The 17,112-nt window shown below is 50.1% G+C and overlaps 1 protein-coding gene across 8 annotated transcripts in view; it reads left to right on the top strand.

Moving 5' to 3' along the window:
* LOC123395421 (SAGA-associated factor 29 homolog A-like) overlaps positions 1 to 15,096 on the top strand; it is a 76,599-nt gene extending 61,503 nt beyond the window's left edge. For 2 of the 8 annotated variants that reach the window (XM_045090415.1, XM_045090413.1), the window contains 2 exons: positions 3,994 to 4,034; positions 14,665 to 15,096. In XM_045090415.1, the coding sequence (XP_044946350.1) occupies positions 3,994 to 4,034; positions 14,665 to 14,767 (144 nt within the window). In that variant the 3' untranslated portion in view covers positions 14,768 to 15,096. The other 6 variants (XM_045090420.1, XM_045090414.1, XM_045090416.1 and 3 more) reach the window with 5 other exon arrangements.
* The last annotated feature ends 2,016 nt before the right edge of the window (positions 15,097 to 17,112 follow it).

The raw sequence follows: 17,112 nt of genomic DNA, 5'->3' as shown, positions 1-17,112 counted from the left end.
GGATGATTCGACTCTCCCACAAGACGACGTACAAGACTTAGGGGGAGAATGACTCTCCCACAAGGCTCGGGATCTGAAAATCAAGGCCCACCAGTTTTGTCATTGCTTTCCTCTACAGATCAGAAGTCAAGTTTTGATCTCCTAGATAGGACAAACTCTGGCGATCAGTCTTAATCACAAATGGGGCCCTAGACAGATAAGATCTCCACCTGTCAATTGCCATCATGATAGCCAGAAATTCCTTCTCATAAATGGACACCTTCTTGCTGTTGACACCTAGAGCTTTACTGTAATAAGCTATTGGATGCCCTTCTTGAGATAGAACTGCTCCCACTCCAGTATTGCAAGCATCTGTTTCAGTTGTGAAAGTCTTATGGAAATCTGGTAAAGCCAGGACAGGGGTAGTAGCCATAGCTTGCTTGAGTAACTGAAAAGCCCTCTCAGCACTGTCAGACCATTGAAACGATTGCTTCTTGAGCAGGGTGGTGAGTGGTTTGGCCAATAGCCCATAACTGCGGACAAATTTCCTGTAGTACCCAGTCAAGCCGAGAAAACCTCTGAGTTCAGTAACGTTTGTAGGAGTAGGCCAAGCTAGCATGACAGCAGTCTTGTCTGGATCAGTACTCACACCTTTGTCAGAAATGATATGACCCAGATATTCCATAGATTGCTGAGCAAACGAGCATTTGCGTTCATTAACAAACAATTGATGCTTCTGCAGAATATCAAAGACTATTTGCAAATGGGTGATGTGGTCTTCCAAGGTTTCACTGAAAACTAAGATATCATCCATGAAAATGAGAACAAATTCTCTATTGGGCTCCTGAAAAATGAAGTTCATAAAGCACTGAAATGTAGCAGGTGCAGTAGAGAGACCAAAAGGTACCACTTTAAATTGATACTGGCCATTGTGTGTTTTGAAGGCTGTCTTGAACTCATCTGCTTCAGCCATTTGAATTTGGTGATACCCTGACTTGAGATCCAATTTGGAAAACCATTTGGCTCCTCCCAACTCATCCAAGAGCTCATCAATCACTGGTAAGGGAAACTTGTTTTTGACAGTGACAGCATTCAATCTTCTATAATCAATACAGAATCTCCATGTGCCATCCTTTTTCTTAACCAGCAGGACAGGTGAAGCAAAAAGGCTCAAACTAGGAGTAATCAGCCCAGCTTTAAGCATTTCATTTACTTGTCTCTCGATCTCATCCTTCTGTAAGGGAGAGTACCTGTATGGTCTACAGTTAACAGGCACTGCCCCAGGAACCAGGTGAATTTCATGATCGAATTCCTTGTGGGGAGGCAAAGTTTTAGGATCCTGGAAAACAGCTTTATTAGCTTGCAGAACCTGTTGGACCTCATCAGGAATTGGAACAGCAAAACTGACTACATTGTGGTGTAACATGGCTGTAGCCCAAATATCATTCCCCTTGTCCCATTTCCTCAGCTGTTCCATGGAGACTTCCTTGATAGGTTCAGTAGTTGGAGACTTAACACCTTGTAATTTGACCATCTGTCCCTCATATTCAAATTGGATCCATTTTTCAGCCCATTGGCACTGCATAACACCTCTCTGTTCCAACCAATCCATGCCCAGTATAATGTCATAACCCCCTAATGGCAGCACTTGCATAGGACTAGAGAAACTGTGGCCCTGCACCCACCAGGATAGTTGAGGTACCACCCTAGTACAACTGACCATGCTTCCATCAGCCACTTTGACTTGCATAGGTGCGGGAAGTTTCTCTGTAGGCACAGCCACTCTGTCCAGCAGTGCTTGGTCCACAAATGTGTGAGTGCTGCCCGAATCTAACAGGATCAATGCTACCTGATTACCCACCATAGCTCGCAGCTGGACGGTCTTAGGATGTGAAGCACCGGATAGGGCTGTAACAGAGATAGTTGCACATTCTTCAGGACCATTATCCATCAATGCATCCAACACTCCATCTGAGATGATCTCATGTGGATCCACCCATTCAGCTGGTTTCAGTTGGGCAGTGGGTGCTGTAGATTGTTTGCAAGCATGGCCAGGTATGTATTTTTCCCCACAGCCATAACATAACCCATTAGCACGTCGGTACTCTTTCAGTTGTCGAGCCTTCCACAATTCACCAGGCACAAATGTTTGTTTACTGTCGGACTTGGTAGCTGCTAACTTGGAATAAGATGATTTGAATGGTTTCTACTGTTGCAGCAGACCCTCCTGCACAATAGCATACATTGTAGCCTGCTGGACATTGTAGCAGATACTTATTGTCCGGTATGTGATACAGCTGAAAGAATGCTTCACATTTGTTTAACCAAATCTGCAAGTCTGTACCATCGAAACGGGGAAAGTCCATTTTGGGCATCTAATTGCGCTTGCCCCCTGGGTCTTCTTGAACAGCTTGCACATGCGGATCAACAGAGGGTATCTGAACTTGTACCTGAGGAAAACGAGGTTGCGCCCTGGGTTGAACGCGCAGAACCGCCCCTAAAATCCCATCTGAAACTTCAGACGCTGTGGTTGACGATCCGCCCCCGCTTCCAATCACATGTTGCTGCTTCCCAAGGTGAGCCGTGTGCGCCTGCTCCTGTTGAACGCGCCCGAGAGTATCACAGGACAGGTTTTCCTTGACTTGTACCTGATCCAGGCGCTTGGCTTGCTCGGACAGCTTGGCATCGAGGGCTTCGAGCTTCTCGCAAATTCCCTCGACCATATCCAGCTTGCTCTGAGCGGCGCGAATTTCTGCGAATCCCTGCAGCATCTGCTCCTGAAGCGCCTCCATCTCCCTCGCGAGGAAGCGGGTCTGCGGATTAGGCTTGAACGCTGCCGTGGCTGTCGGTTTCGCCCCCAAATCACCCACCTCAGGTCAGGGATTACGCAGATCAAACCCGGAGGTGATCCGCGACCACCGCGTTGGATTTGCTGGGACAAACTGGGAAAAAAATTGGCATGGCGGAGCGGCGAGGCAGCGGCTCTGATACCAGATTGTCACGTCCTCGGGGTCAAGGCGTCACTGGAGGTAGGAGCTGGTTCTGAGCAGAGAGAAGGAGGAGGACGAGAGAGAGGAGGAAGACGTGGTTGGATAAGAGAAAATGAGAGGCTAGAGTTACTTCATTTTAAATCGTTCCGATTACAACGTATCTCTGGTGCTTATATAGCAACCAGTCCATTACACGTTAAACGGCCCACGACCCACGACCCACTCAACGCATTCACCCAGCCCACCCGTCACACGCGCATCGCCATTGCCCGGCCATCGTTAGTGCCAGAGTACTGACATTGTGTTTCATTTCATTGAAAAGAAAAGGGAGGGGGGGGGGGTTCAACTGTACATGCCTCCAATGAGGGAGGATTTCAGAGTCCTAATGAGAGGGATTTGTGGACGTCCCAAGTCGTCGGCAGAACTAACCTAGGCCTGTGGCGCCAGCCCTTACCCAAAGGGTTGCCTTGTAATTACGAATATGGTTGTGGGCTTTTGCCCTATTGCATACGCCTACCCCAGGAAGGTGCCTGTAAGAAGTTGATCCTAACTTGGTTCACTAGAGTTATTTTGACCACTACTGTGTTGCATAACTTGGATCCTGTGGCATGATTACCGGTGTGGCTACGAACATGGCTGTGGTCTTGGGTGTATGGCATACGCCTACTGCCTGTAACAGGTTGATACTAGCTTGGTTCACTATAGTTAATGTGACTACTACTGTGCAAATAGTATTATGTTGGCAATACTTAATCCATTAAAGGCGTAATATATTTATTATTATTATTTGTCCTGTTTACATACATGCTTCAGCATTGTATGGTCATCCCATCAGGGTGGCATAAACATGATTTTTAGTCGGTTAACTCCTTGGCATGTATGAAGTTTGTGGAAGCCCTACATGCTGTTTTAATAACCACCAAGTTGCTGTTATCTCTTTGTTCTATCTTTTCCGTTATTTGTTATGTCACTAATACTCTCTTTTTTCCATCATTTGGTGACATTGCACTGCAACAAATTGCAGAGGAAATCTGATGAGTACGTAACCTATACTTCTACAAGCTTGTATGATGTACAGTCTTATCTGTGCAACTAACACATTTTTCATTTTGGAGTGTCAATTTCTGTGTGTACTTAGAAATTCTTATTTCCTGAGTATTGCACATTTTAGAAGTTGTATATAGCACGGTTTACTTAGAAATAGTAATTTCGCCACGGATTGAGAGATGACAATCTCCTTTCTGTTAGGAAATATGCAACTTGTATTCCCATGAGGCCATAGGCCGATATATATACATGTACACGTGTGGAATATATGCAGGAAACCCCTTATACAATGGGATAAGTACAAAAGGGTACATGGCTATATTATATATACTCTTAACACCCCCCCCTCCAACTCATGGTGGATGAACAACGCTGAGTTTGGAGAGATAGAAGCCATGTTGCGCTCAGTCTGGGCCTTCGTTAGGAAATCCGCCAACTGTAACTCGGAAGGCACATACTGAAGAGCAATAACCTGATCTTGCACACCAGTGCGCACATAAAAAACATCAACACCAATATGCTTGGTGAACTCATGCTTCACAGGGTCGCGCGCAATGCTGATAGCACCTGTACTGTCAAATAAGAGCAGAGTAGGTGTAGTGACAGAAACACCAAAATCCTGAAGTAACCACCGCTGCCATCAAAAGAGCCATCGCTCGCAACTCAGCCTCTGCACTCGAACGGGAAGCTGCGGTCTGTTTCTTCGTCTTCCAGGCAATGAGAGAACCACCAAGAAAAACACAGTAAGCAGAAAATGAACGGCGATATGAAGGATCACTAGCCCACGTAGCATCCGAATAGGCTTGAAGCTGTAAAGAACTGGAGCGAGGAAAGAATAAACGGTGAAAGATCGTGCCCAGAAGATATCGGAGAACACGAAGGAGGTGACTATAGTGAACCGAGGTGGGAGCGGAGACAAACTGACTCAGAATATGAACCGGATAAGAGATATCCGGACGAGTGACAACTAGATGGACAAGACTGCCAACAAGATGACGATAACGTGTCGGGTCAGACAGGGGGTCACCATCAGTATCATGGAGGTAAACATTGAGCTCCATGGGAGTCTCAACAATACGCTCATCAGTAAGAGCAGCACGAGCAAGAAGATCCTGGATATACTTTTCCTGGGATATAAAAAAACCATCAGAGGTAGAAGAGACTTCAGTCCCTAGAAAGTAGCGGAGAGGTCCAAGATCAGACATAAGAAACTGCTCACTAAAACGGGCCTTTACAAAGGCAATATACTCGGGATCATCACCAATGATGATCATGTCATCAACATAGAGAAGAAGAAGAGTCCGACCACGAGGAGAAAGGTGGACAAACAATGCTGGATCATGAGCACTTGCTGAAAAACCAACGGCAGTCACCACAGAGGCAAAATGCTCAAACCAGGCGCGGGGGGCTTGCTTAAGGCCATAGAGAGAGCGACGAAGACGACATACCATATGCCATCAGGAACAGAATACCCAGGTGGTGGCTGCATGTACACCTCCTCACGTAGCTCACCATTAAGAAAGACATTCTTAACATCAAGCTGAGATACAGACTAGCGGTGTGCAGAGGCCACGGCAAGAAGTGTACGAATAGTGGTCATATGGGCCACAGAAGCAAAAGTCTCGTCGTAATCACGACCATGCTCCTGCTGAAAGCCACGAGCCACAAGACGAGCTTTGTAACACTCAAGAGAACCATCGGAGCGAGTCTTAACCTTGTAGATCCACTTACAAGTGATGGGACGGACACCGGGAGGAAGAGAAATAAGATCCCATGTATCAGTGCGTTCAAGAGCAGCAATTCCTCCGGTGGTCAAGTATACTTGGCTTGTTTGGCTCATAACTTAAAAGTACCAAACTAAATGCAGAATCTTCACCACAAGTTAGGCGAGTTAAGCAAAAAAGAATGTTAGGCACTTTTAAGCTATGAACCTAACAAGCCACGAGTATACTTGACCAATGGAAATTGTTATCCCCGTCCGGATATGTAGCACTCTCTGACTCTTAAATCATGCATTTTCACCTCTAGGCTTCTCTTTCTGCCATTTAAACAGCCATATCGTGGATCATTTCCTAGCAGCTACACATATACTCCCTCCGTCCCAAAATAAGTGTCACTGATTTAGTACAAAGTTTGTATCGGCGACACTTATTTTGGGACGGAGGGAGTACATCTTAAATTATGGACATTTGACAGTTTTTCAAATTCAATATTGGGGGCAAATGCTCAGGACACGCTAGCTTCTGTGTTAACCTTTTGCTGGTACCTTGAATGATGTCTCATTGGCAGCTATGCATCTACAGAAACCATTGAACTTTGATTTTTGTTGCACACAAGTTTTATTTTTGGTTCATAGCTTAAACGCCCACCAATGGCCTCCCAGAGGCAGCTTCAGAGCAACTGGGTGGACACGCACGAGAAGAAGTGATTCGAGTCCTCATCGGTCCCACATAGTGGGCAGAGCCCATCGCCTGGACTTTTCCGCTTAAGCACCTCAACGCCAGATGGAACACGGCCGCGAATCCATTACCACAAGAAGATCCTGATCTTCAGGGGAAGCCCGATCGACCAGATCAACTCGAGAGGCTCTAGCGCAGGCGAAGCAGCAACGGCTCGATATAGAGACTTCGTGGAGAAAATGCCCGAAGGCTCAAGGTGCCATGAGATGTGATCGACACGCTGGTCTAAGTCCGGTTCGTGAAGGGCGACGGTCTCAAGGGGTCGTGCCAGGCTAGCATGTCCGCGGGCCCAAAAGGCTGCCGGAACGCAAGGTGTCCAAGGACAGTTAGGGCGGCCTTGACCGAGATCCTAGAGTCCACCGCCATGGAGAATAGGACCGGGAAGCGTGCTGCAAAAGGCTCTGGCCCAACCCATCGGTCGAACCAGAACAAGGTAGATGCTCCGGATCCAACCTCAATGGAAGTCCCAATGCAAAGGACCGGGAGCAACTGGATGACGGACTACCAGAACTGGGAGCCTCCAGACCTTTGACAAAAAGCAAGCGGCTGGCCCCGCAGGTATTTGTTCCGGATGATCTGGAGCCAAAGGCCTCCCGCCCCATTTGCGATCGGCCAGAGCCAACGCGTCAGGAGGGCAATATTCATGCGTTTCGAGGACATGATCCCTAGGCCGCCCTGGTCTTGCGGTCGGTAGATATCAGTCCAGTGGAATATGGTATTCCTGCTTATCACCATCGCCAGCCCAGAAGAACCTCACCTGGATGGTGCTGATCTCATGATTGAGGGTTTCAGGCAGGCTGTAGAAGCTCATAATGAACAGGAGCAAGCTGGACAAGGAGGAGTTGACAAGGATCGTCCGTGCCGCCTTAGACAGCCACCGACCCTGCCAAGGTTCTATGCGATGCTAGAGCTTGAGCACAACAGGCCGCAAGTCTGCCGCGGACAGGCGTGAGTCGCTAATGGGGATTCCCAAGTAGGAGGTGGGGAATGTACCCAGCTGGCAGTTAAGTCTGTCAGCGATACTCTGACTCTCAGCAGGAGAGTAGCCCATCACCATCACTTCGCTCTTGGCGAAGTTACTCCTAAGGCCCGACATATGTTCAAAGCAAAGTAGGAGAAACTTCAGGTTCGAGATATCATCCGCGGAGCCCTGCACCATGATCATGGTGTCGTCAGCACACTGCAGGAGGGACACTCTGTGGTCCTCGACTAGGTGAGGTACCATGCCATGGATGTGGCCCGCGGCCTTAGCCTTATCGAGAATAGACGCCAAAGCATCAACCACCATGTTGAATAGAAAAGGGGGAAAAGAGGTCGCGCTGCCTAACCCCACATAGGGGGGGGGGGAAGTAAGGACCGATCTCCCCATTGATGTTAACTGTGGTCTGCGTGGACGAGACTAGCTGCATGACTCGGGTAACCCAACGATCGTCAAACCCTTTCCGAAGAAACACTTCCCGAAGGAAGGACCAACTAACCGTGTCATAGGCTTTGTGGAAGTCGATCTTCAGGAAGACTGCTTTGAGGTGCTTTGAGGTGTTTAGCATGAACCTCATGAAGGACTTCGTGGAACACTAGGACCCTATCCAGGATATACCAACCGCGGATGAAGGCCGACTTGTCGGGGTGGGTAATGCGGTCGGCCAAAGGGGTCACCCTATTGGCGAACCCCTTTGCCAATAAGCGGAAGATGACGTTGATCACCATTATGGGACGGAACTGGTGAATATCCGAAGCGCCAGTGACCTTGGGGATCAGGGTGATGATCCCATAGTTGAGGCGGTGGAGGTCTATGGAGCCTACATAGAATTCCTCAAATAGGGCCATCACCTCATGTTTAATGACATCCCAAAAGGCCTGGAAGAACTTGACCGGCAAGCCATCTGGGCCTGGAGCGGACAAGGGGTTCATCTCCTTGATGGCAGTCCAGACCTCCTCCTCAGAGAACGGGGCTATTAGGGCTGCGTTCTCCGTGGCCGAGACACATTGATGGCCGGTCCAGAAGTCTGTTGCCAGAGCCGAACCACTCCTAGGAGAGAAGGAGAAGAGGGCCTTATAGAAGCCACAGACATGCTCGCGGATTTCAGCCGGACTCTGGAGGAGGGTCTCTCCATCCCATAGCAAGGGGATGGAGTTCCTTCGCCGACCGCCGCGACCATTGGCGATGGCCTGGAAATATGTTGTACTGGCGTTACCCTTGAGGACCCATTTCTAGGTTCCTCGGAGCCGCCAGTAGGCCTCCTCCTCTGTATAGATGGTCAAAAGTTGATCCTCGAGATCATAGCACAACATCCACTCATCGGGTGAGATGCCCACCGAATCAGCCCGAAGGTCAAGCACCTGGATGGCGACAAGGATGGATTTCTTGCGCTCCCGTAGATCCTGGCCTAGGTTCGCATCCCACCCCTTCATGAACAGTCTAGAGCGCTTGGCACAAAAGTGCCAATGGTCGACTACAGATGTGGATCGATGGGGTACCAACCGTGCCTTCGTCCAGCGAGCGCGAACAACGTCTACGAAACCATTTTGGTTAAGCCAAAAGGTTTCGAAGCGGAATCGATCGGGAGTAGGGGGGTGGTCATTCTCCGAGGAGAGGAGCAGCGGAACATGGTCCGAGCCAATCCGGGTGATAGCCCAAAGGGAAGCGAGGGGGCATCGGAGTTCCCACTCAGGAGAGACCAGGACGCGGTCCAGGACGGAGCGGCTCGGGTCTGCCTGGCGATTGGTCTAGGTCTACCTGGCACCAACCCTATCTAATTCCCGAAGGCCGAGCTCAGCAATGCAGTCGTTGAACATTTCCATCCTCGGAAGGTTGACTAAATCATTGCTCCTATCCTCCGCTTTGCGGAGGAGGTTGAAGTCGCCGCCCACCACCACCGGCAGGATCACGGCCGAGACCTTCCAAATAAGCTCAGTGAGGAAGGCCGTGGACCGGAGGTGGTCTGCCGGGTCGTACACAATAATGATCTCTCACTTGAAGCTGATTGTCCGCTCCCTACCTCGAAGGTGGCATCCTTGACTCCTAGAAGGATGCCACCCGAGTGGCCGGCGATCCCACTAGAAGGGAGCCAATGCCACGTGAACAGGTGGGTGCTTAGGCGCTCGAGTTCGATTAGGGAGAAATCCGTGTGCATGGTTTCTTGAATGTCCACTATGTCGATTCGTTCATCTCGCATGTACTCAACGAGCTGTCGGCGCCGGCCATCTTGGCCGAAACTGCGGATGTTCCAGAAGAGGGTCCGCATCAAGGCGCCATGGGGGGCTGCTTGACCCCAGGACATGGGAGGCGCTTTGTGCACGGAGTGCTGCGGTGCGGGAGCAGGTGCGGCCCCGAATCTCAGCAACCGCCGTTGAGGTCCGGGCAGCCGGCTGCGAGGTGGGGGGAGCACTGGGGTCGGGGGTCGAGGATGCGGCTAGGCGAGCGCGGGTCTCGGCCAGTCACCCGTCCAGGATTTCCCGTGCGCAGATCGCTTCAGTCTAAACTAAGGGGGATCTACTCCCCCCCCCCCCAAGATGATCACCGAATCCGCCGCGACCTTCGCGAGGTAGCCGAGCGGGGCGAACTCGAGAGCAGAAAACGAGCAGGTGGAAGAAGTAGCAGGAATGACTGGAGCACCTGGCTCGAGGTTGCGGGCCATTGCCCGAAGCTGTGTCATCTTCGGAATGGGCAGGGTTGGGCTCCCACGAGGCCGGACCGCATCGATCCGAGCACTGCATCAGGAAGAAGCCACCGGAGCTGATGTCGACCTAGCCCTCTTGGAGCAAGCAGCCGTCCGTGACGGGAGAGGGTGGACCGTCAGTGGAGTGGTCACCACCACAGCGGCAACAGGCGGGGGGGGGGGGGGCAAACTGTCGCGGAGCAGTTGGAGAAGAGGCCTGGAGGAGGCGCCCGGGGGGAGGTCGGCCGACTCAGAGGGGAGCGGGGCACCAACTCCACATCCGGCGACGGGCCGCCGGGTGTCGAGTCATCGTCAGCAGCAAGGCCGGCCACGGCCGTGGAAGGGCCGGTTAGACCCGGCAGCACCGTCGGTGTCACAGAGACATCCTCGGGGCCGGGGAGGGAGGGCGGCGACGGGGCCGAGGTGAGGGAGCACCAGCACTCCCACACTGGAGACGTCACTCCCTCCTGACGCGCTGTGGGGGGAGCCCCAGCCATTGGAGGGGGATCTCGGAGGTGACATCCTCCAACGGAGGGGGCGGGCGGGAGCAGCAGCCAGGAGAGGGAGCTGCCTCCCAGCAGCCCGACCCCCTTGCACTCCACCCCGAGATGTGGTGGCCTTCGTTGGGTCAGTGCGGGGGAGGGGGAGCGGCTGTCCTCAGAGCCGTCAAAGTCGTTGTCGGAGCAGCGCGAGCGCCTGTGGCGCCCGCGGTAGTCGTCATTCCCCCCTGGCCACCGCCAGCGGGGCCATCATCTGAGAAGCGAGGGCAGCCCACATGGTTGGGCGGCTCAGGGGCGATCTTGATGGCAAAGCACTCGTCGTTGAAGAAGATTCGGATCACGACGTGAAGCTTTGAAGGAGTCCAGGGTTTTGACCTTCACGTGGACCTCCTCCTCCTTGGGAAGTGAGAGCTCATCTATCACAACCACCACGCCAAGGAACTTGGACATGCTGCGAATCACCCGTTCCGACCGGGCAATATCGGGCAGGCCCGAGAGGAGAATCCAGGCCGTGTCGAGGACGACAACCGCCATAGCGTCACGGGTAGGCTCCGAGATGTCCACCACGAGCTTGTTCAGAGCGAGGGTGATATCGCCGCTCCGGGTGGCGTAGCTGTAGCTGACCGCATCAGGGAAGACCACCGTGAACTCATTGGCGGCTGTCGGAGTCACCCGCCAGTCCCACTGACAGCGGTACAGGTGGTTGAGCTCAGACTCCAGCATCCCGGAGTGGCCGCGCCCTCGCCGTTCACCGATACAATCGCCTGGAGGGAGGGCACCGGATGGGGAATGTCCGAAACCTCGATGTGGAAGAAGCCAAGGCCTTCGATGCCATGGCCATACATCATGAGCTCGTTCGGTGTAAACCTCGATGTGGAAGAAGCCAAGGCCTTCGATGCCATGGCCATACATCATGAGCTCGTTCGGTGTAAACCTCGATGTGGAAGAAGCCAAGGCCTTCGATGCCATGGCCGTACATCATGAGCTCGCCCGTCACCGGACGATTCGGACAGAGAAGCGTGGGATGGCCGGGGTCCTTGCAGAGGTAGCAGCACGACGGGTTGGAGCAGGAAACTTGTGCATGGCCAAAGAGACCGCAGTCGAAGCACTGGACACGGTCCGCCACGGGGATGTTAGAGTTATAATACAAGTCATGTACCCTTCTGTATTTATCCCAATATATAAGGGGTTTCCTGCATATAGTCCACCACCTGTACATGTATATATATACCGGCCTATGGCCTCATGGTAATACAAGTTGCTTATTCCTAACATGGTATTAGAGCCTAGGTTTTCTTAGCACGCGCAACTCGTGTTTCCTGTCTCCTCCTCGTCCGCTCCCGCCGTCCCCGTCGAAACTCTCGATCTCGCCAGGAGCGGCTCTGCCCAGGAGAGGCTCCTCTCCTCCAGATCGCGCCAGGAGCAGGCCGATCTCCCCCGGCTCCTCCCTTTCCCGCTCCATCCAGGAGCGGCTCCTCCCGCTCCCGCTCCATCCAGGAGCATCTCCCGTCAGGCCTCCAGGCTGACTCGCTGCCAGGAGCGGCCCCTCCCGCTCCCGCTGCTCCTCCCGCTCCAGCCAGGAGCGACTCCCGACAGGTCCAGCGCCTGATCCAGGAGCGGCTCCCCGTCCCGTCAGGACTCCAGGCTGCCAGGAGCGGCCCCTCCCGCTCCCACTGCACCTCCCGCTCCAGCCAGGAGCGGCTCCCGTCAGGTCCAGCGCCTGATCCAGCGCCCGCCAGCCGCCGCCCTGATCTGATCTCGATTGGATCTCTGGTTCTAAAAAAAAAAAAATGTCTGCTGCATCCGGTTACGTTGCTGTTCCTCGTTGTCCAGTGATTTTTGATGGCACTAACTACACCGAGTTCACTGGCTTCATGCGCATCCACATGCGTGGCATCCGCCTATGGGGCTTTCTTTCCGGCGAGGTCTCTTGTCCGCCATGTCCGGTTCCTCCCCTGGCTCCCACCCCGCCGATCCCACCGGCTCTTCCTACGGATGCTTCTCAGGCCGCCAAGGATACGACTCAGCTTGCTTATGAGGCCACTGTGAGTGCTTATGATGAGAAGGTCTTGGCTTATGAGGAAACTCTTCAGGTGTATCGGGATGCTCTGTCCGGTTCACGTTACACCCAGTGGCTTGATGATGATCACGTTACACCCAGTGGCTTGATGATGATGCTCGTGCTGCCGCTGTTCTCACTGCTAGTGTTCTGCCTCAGTTTGCTTCTGAGTTTCTGGGCCTTCCTACTGTCTTTGAGATGTGGACCCGCCTTCGTCAGCGCTATGAGCCCTCTGGTGATGCCTTATACCTCTCCGTGGTCCGTCAGGAGCATGCTCTTCATCAGGGTGACTCTACTGTTGATGCCTTCTATGCACAGAGTTCTGCTATCTGGCGCCAGCTTGATTCTCTTCGCAGTGCTGGTTGTCGTACTTGCGCCTGTTGCCAGGCCGTCCAGGCCGACTTGGAGTTTCATCGGGTCTACGAGTTCCTGTCTCGGCTCCGTAAGGAGTGAGCCCCGGCGTGCTCAGTTGTTTGCTCGTGGCCGTATTTCTCTCATGGAGGCGCTTTCTGAGATTCGTGCTGAGGAGACTCGCCTACGTGGTGCTGGTTTGCTGGAGGTTCCCTCGGTGCTCGCTGCTCGGACTTTTTCTACGCCACCTGCTGCACCGACCCCTTCTCGCTCAAGTGATCCGCCGCTCTTGCCCACTCCTTCTGGCGGCTCAGGTCGCCCCCGTCCACATTGTAACTACTGCAACAATGATGGTCATATTGAGCCGCACTGTTACACGAAGAAGAAACACTTGCGCAAGGCGCGGTCACCATCTCCAGCGACTTCGTCATCTACCTCGACAGCTTCAGCCATCGCTTTGACTGAGCAGGATATTCTGAGACTTAAGCGTCTGCTCGCTGCTTCCGGTTCTTCCTCAACGGGTACTGCTGGTTCTGTGACTGAGGCTTCCCGCACTGAGCAACCACCTTCTACACAGTCAGGTACATCCCCATGGGTTCTGGACTCTGGAGCTTCCTTTCATATGACTTCTAATTCTTCCACTCTGTCCTCTCTTCGTTCGCTTGATTCTCCTGTTCATGTCCTCACCGCTGATGGTAGTCCCCTTCCTGTCGTTAGTAGAGGCACTCTTTCCACTTCCTCTTATTCTGTTCCTGATGTTGCTCATGTTCCTCGACTTACCATGAATTTGTTTTCCGCTGCTCAACTTGCTGATTCTGGTTGTCGTGTCATCCTTGATCTTGACGCTTGTTCTGTCCAGGACCGTCGCACGCACACTCTGGTTGGGGCTGGCCCTCGCCGCCGTGATTCTGAGGGTCTTTGGGAGGTGGACACTGGCCCGAAGCCGGAGCTCATTTTTTTCCTCCTACCTTCCTTGTACTGTCTAGTTCCAGTGTTCTTTAGTTCAAAAAAAGTGTTGTGACTTCAGTTCACGTTAAACTTAAGCTGAACTAAATGCCACCACTTTTTTTGGATCGGAGGGAGTACCTTTATCTGGTGATATTTGGACCAATTTGAGATGTTATAAATTATGACTTTGCATGAAAATTTAGTCTGGTGTTTTTCTTGTCAGTAGCACAACCGTTTTCACCCATCTACTGTATTGCACTAGCTGTTGTGCATGTACGATTGTACATGGTTCTTATTAACGAAAATACAACAGTACTTTCGTGTTTGCTTTCTTTAAACACACAACAGAGCTTTGATTAAACGTAGCTTAAGTTGTACTCCCTCTGTTTCTAGAGGTTTCACTAGGGGACTACATACGGATGTATATAGACATATTTTAGAGTGTAGGTTCACTCATTTTACTTCGTATATAGTCATCTAATGAAATCTCTAAAAGACTTGGACTTATATTTAGGGACATAGGGAGTAGATGGGACATACAGATGCATATATACTCGATTACAATGAAACCTTCTGATTACTTCCGTTTAGCTAATACTGTATTTAGTACTGTAATAGTAATGTTCACCTTTTCTGAAGAATATGTTGTGACTGCTCCCTTAATTTTGATAGTTACAATCTCTTATTTGATGATGACGAAGAGGATGGGAATCTACCAGAGAGAGCTGTTCCATTTTACAGAGTGGTTGCGCTCCCAGAGGGCCATCGGCAATGAAAAACCTCGGTGGACATCTGCCTTGCACTAGCAAATGATAGAGTGTACGAAGATGACAGTTTTCAAGCCTGATGATGCGGTAATCTTATTTTACCTGCAGCCCACTAGATGGCGCAGTTCATATTATTCTACTACCATTGTATGTATATATATCTCGAGTTAGAGTTGGCTTGCATGCCATGTATGCACATATATCTCGAGTTAAGAGTTGTAATGGAAGGCTATGTAAATAGAAGTTGATTGAGGGTTGTTTTAGAACAATTAAGTGATCGCCCCTATCAGAATATGTGTTGCCTCACTTCACACGTTGAAAAATACTTTGGTCACAATCTGATCGGTTGCTCCTGGCTTCAACTAGATTCCTGCCCATTTTACCAGCCTCAGTTCTACGACAAAGGTGCCACTTCGCTTTTTTTTCCTTTTTTCTATCAAGGATGCGTCTACCTTAACGTATCTTTACTGTTAAAGTAAAGTCCGGGTTTTTTTTTCAATCACGTGTAACTTTGTTCATACATGCTAGAACGTAAAGAAATATAAGAGTGTTTAAATCACTAGGATATAAGATCTATAAATTATAAAGTAATTCTTAAACCTAAGAATTATAGTAAAATCTTTTGGAGATATCTTCTTTGTGTTATCAATCTTTACCGATTTTTCACTTCGCTTTATAAGTAAAACAAATCATCAGATCACAACATTCGACACAAGTTCAACACACACGCACACATATAAATAGCATAAAACACCAGCAAAGGGTTTTGCCGAGGGCACAACTCAACACACCCTAAGAAACACACACTCCCACACCCAAATCCAACAGTGGGAGGATGTAAAACAAACTTATTCGAGGATATTAAAAGATTGCAATTGGATTGGAGCAGCAAGACTACCACTCCTTTGTCTACATGAACTTGATTATCGATGTCATTGTGTTGGATGTCTAAATTAGACTCTTTGTATTTGATTTGGTACTAGCAATATGGGCAGTGCGTTACAACAGGGTGATAAAATCATGGTCTTCAAATCAAGTTTCAAATATTCACACTCCATGTATTCGAATATTTGTTCATCAAGCAACGCGCATGCGGGTGTAAGACATTGGAAGAAATTGATATTGGAAGAGCTCGAAGCAATTATGTGGCTGCAGCTTTATAGTGAGTGTGTTGTGTCATCCAGTCCAAGACCCACGTGTTGACGTCTTTGGGGTCGCCTGAGATATGAAGGTGGCATAGAATTGAAGAATAATGTGAGTATTCTAGTCACCGATATATGTGCAGAATGGTAGTAGCCCTGCTTCGTGAAGAACATTCAATACTGAGGTGAAGCAAGGAATTTCCTCCATGTCACAATGAGGAATGTGGGTGTGAAGAAATGTTTTCTTTCTTCCACAGAACACATAAGCATAGTAGTTAAGTTGAGTTCTTGTCCAGAACTTTTTGTGCCTCATACGAAGCCTATCGTAAGGGTTTTCTCCAGTGAAGAAATGACATTCATCATAGAAGTCTTCCTTCAGAAACTTTGGCATCTTTGATAAGGGCTGATGAGGCTTTGGTTGAATATTATGTTGTTGAACATCTTGAAAATTTCTAGCCAGCACAGTTGCAGTTTCAGGATTTACCACTACAATTGCAGTTTCATCAGCAGTATTTCTATCCTGAGATGAGGCATTTTCATCAGGAGCTTGTTCTTCAGCTTGAGTTATTTGTTGTGCCGAGTGAGTGGATGTAGTTTCTTCAACTGATGCACGTGAATCTTGATCTGGTGCTGATTTCACAGGCGAGCTCTTTTCTTAGGAGCCAGTCAAAATTTCAGTGGCTGCAGGAATTGAAGGAATTTGAGCTGATATTGGCGATTTTGGGTGAGCCTTTTCCCAAAACTCATCATGGATAGCTCGTGTGCTGCTCCCAATGTCTTCATGAGCCTCTTTTTCTTCAAGAGTCATTTCTTCAGTTTGAGGAATTTGATCTGCTTGAATTTCCTCATCAATTGGTGTAGATGCAGCACAGCGATTATCATCCATTTCCTCATCCTGTTCTGGAATGATGTGCTCTTCACCAAATGAAACAATCATATATGATGGTGCAACATTGAGGGGAGTTGCGTCCACTAGAGCTGATGATGTAGCAGGAAGAGTCTTCATGTGTTTTGCCTCTGAAGACTTTGTAGGTGTTGAAGCCTTTCTCTTCTTGGCTCCTTCTCAGCAACTTTTGTTTTCTTCACGTCTGATGCAGACGGAAGAGTCACTTTCTTCACCTTTGAAAACTTTGGTGAAGGAACATTTTCATCAGGCACTACTTTAGCAGTGTCAGGCCTGGCAGATTCTTCAGCTCTAATATTCTGAGTAA

Source organism: Hordeum vulgare, chromosome 5H (assembly GCF_904849725.1).
Source record: "Hordeum vulgare subsp. vulgare chromosome 5H, MorexV3_pseudomolecules_assembly, whole genome shotgun sequence".
Taxonomy (NCBI): domain Eukaryota; kingdom Viridiplantae; phylum Streptophyta; class Magnoliopsida; order Poales; family Poaceae; genus Hordeum; species Hordeum vulgare.
Note: the sequence above shows the minus strand (reverse complement) of the source record. Positions and strands in the feature narration are given on the sequence as shown.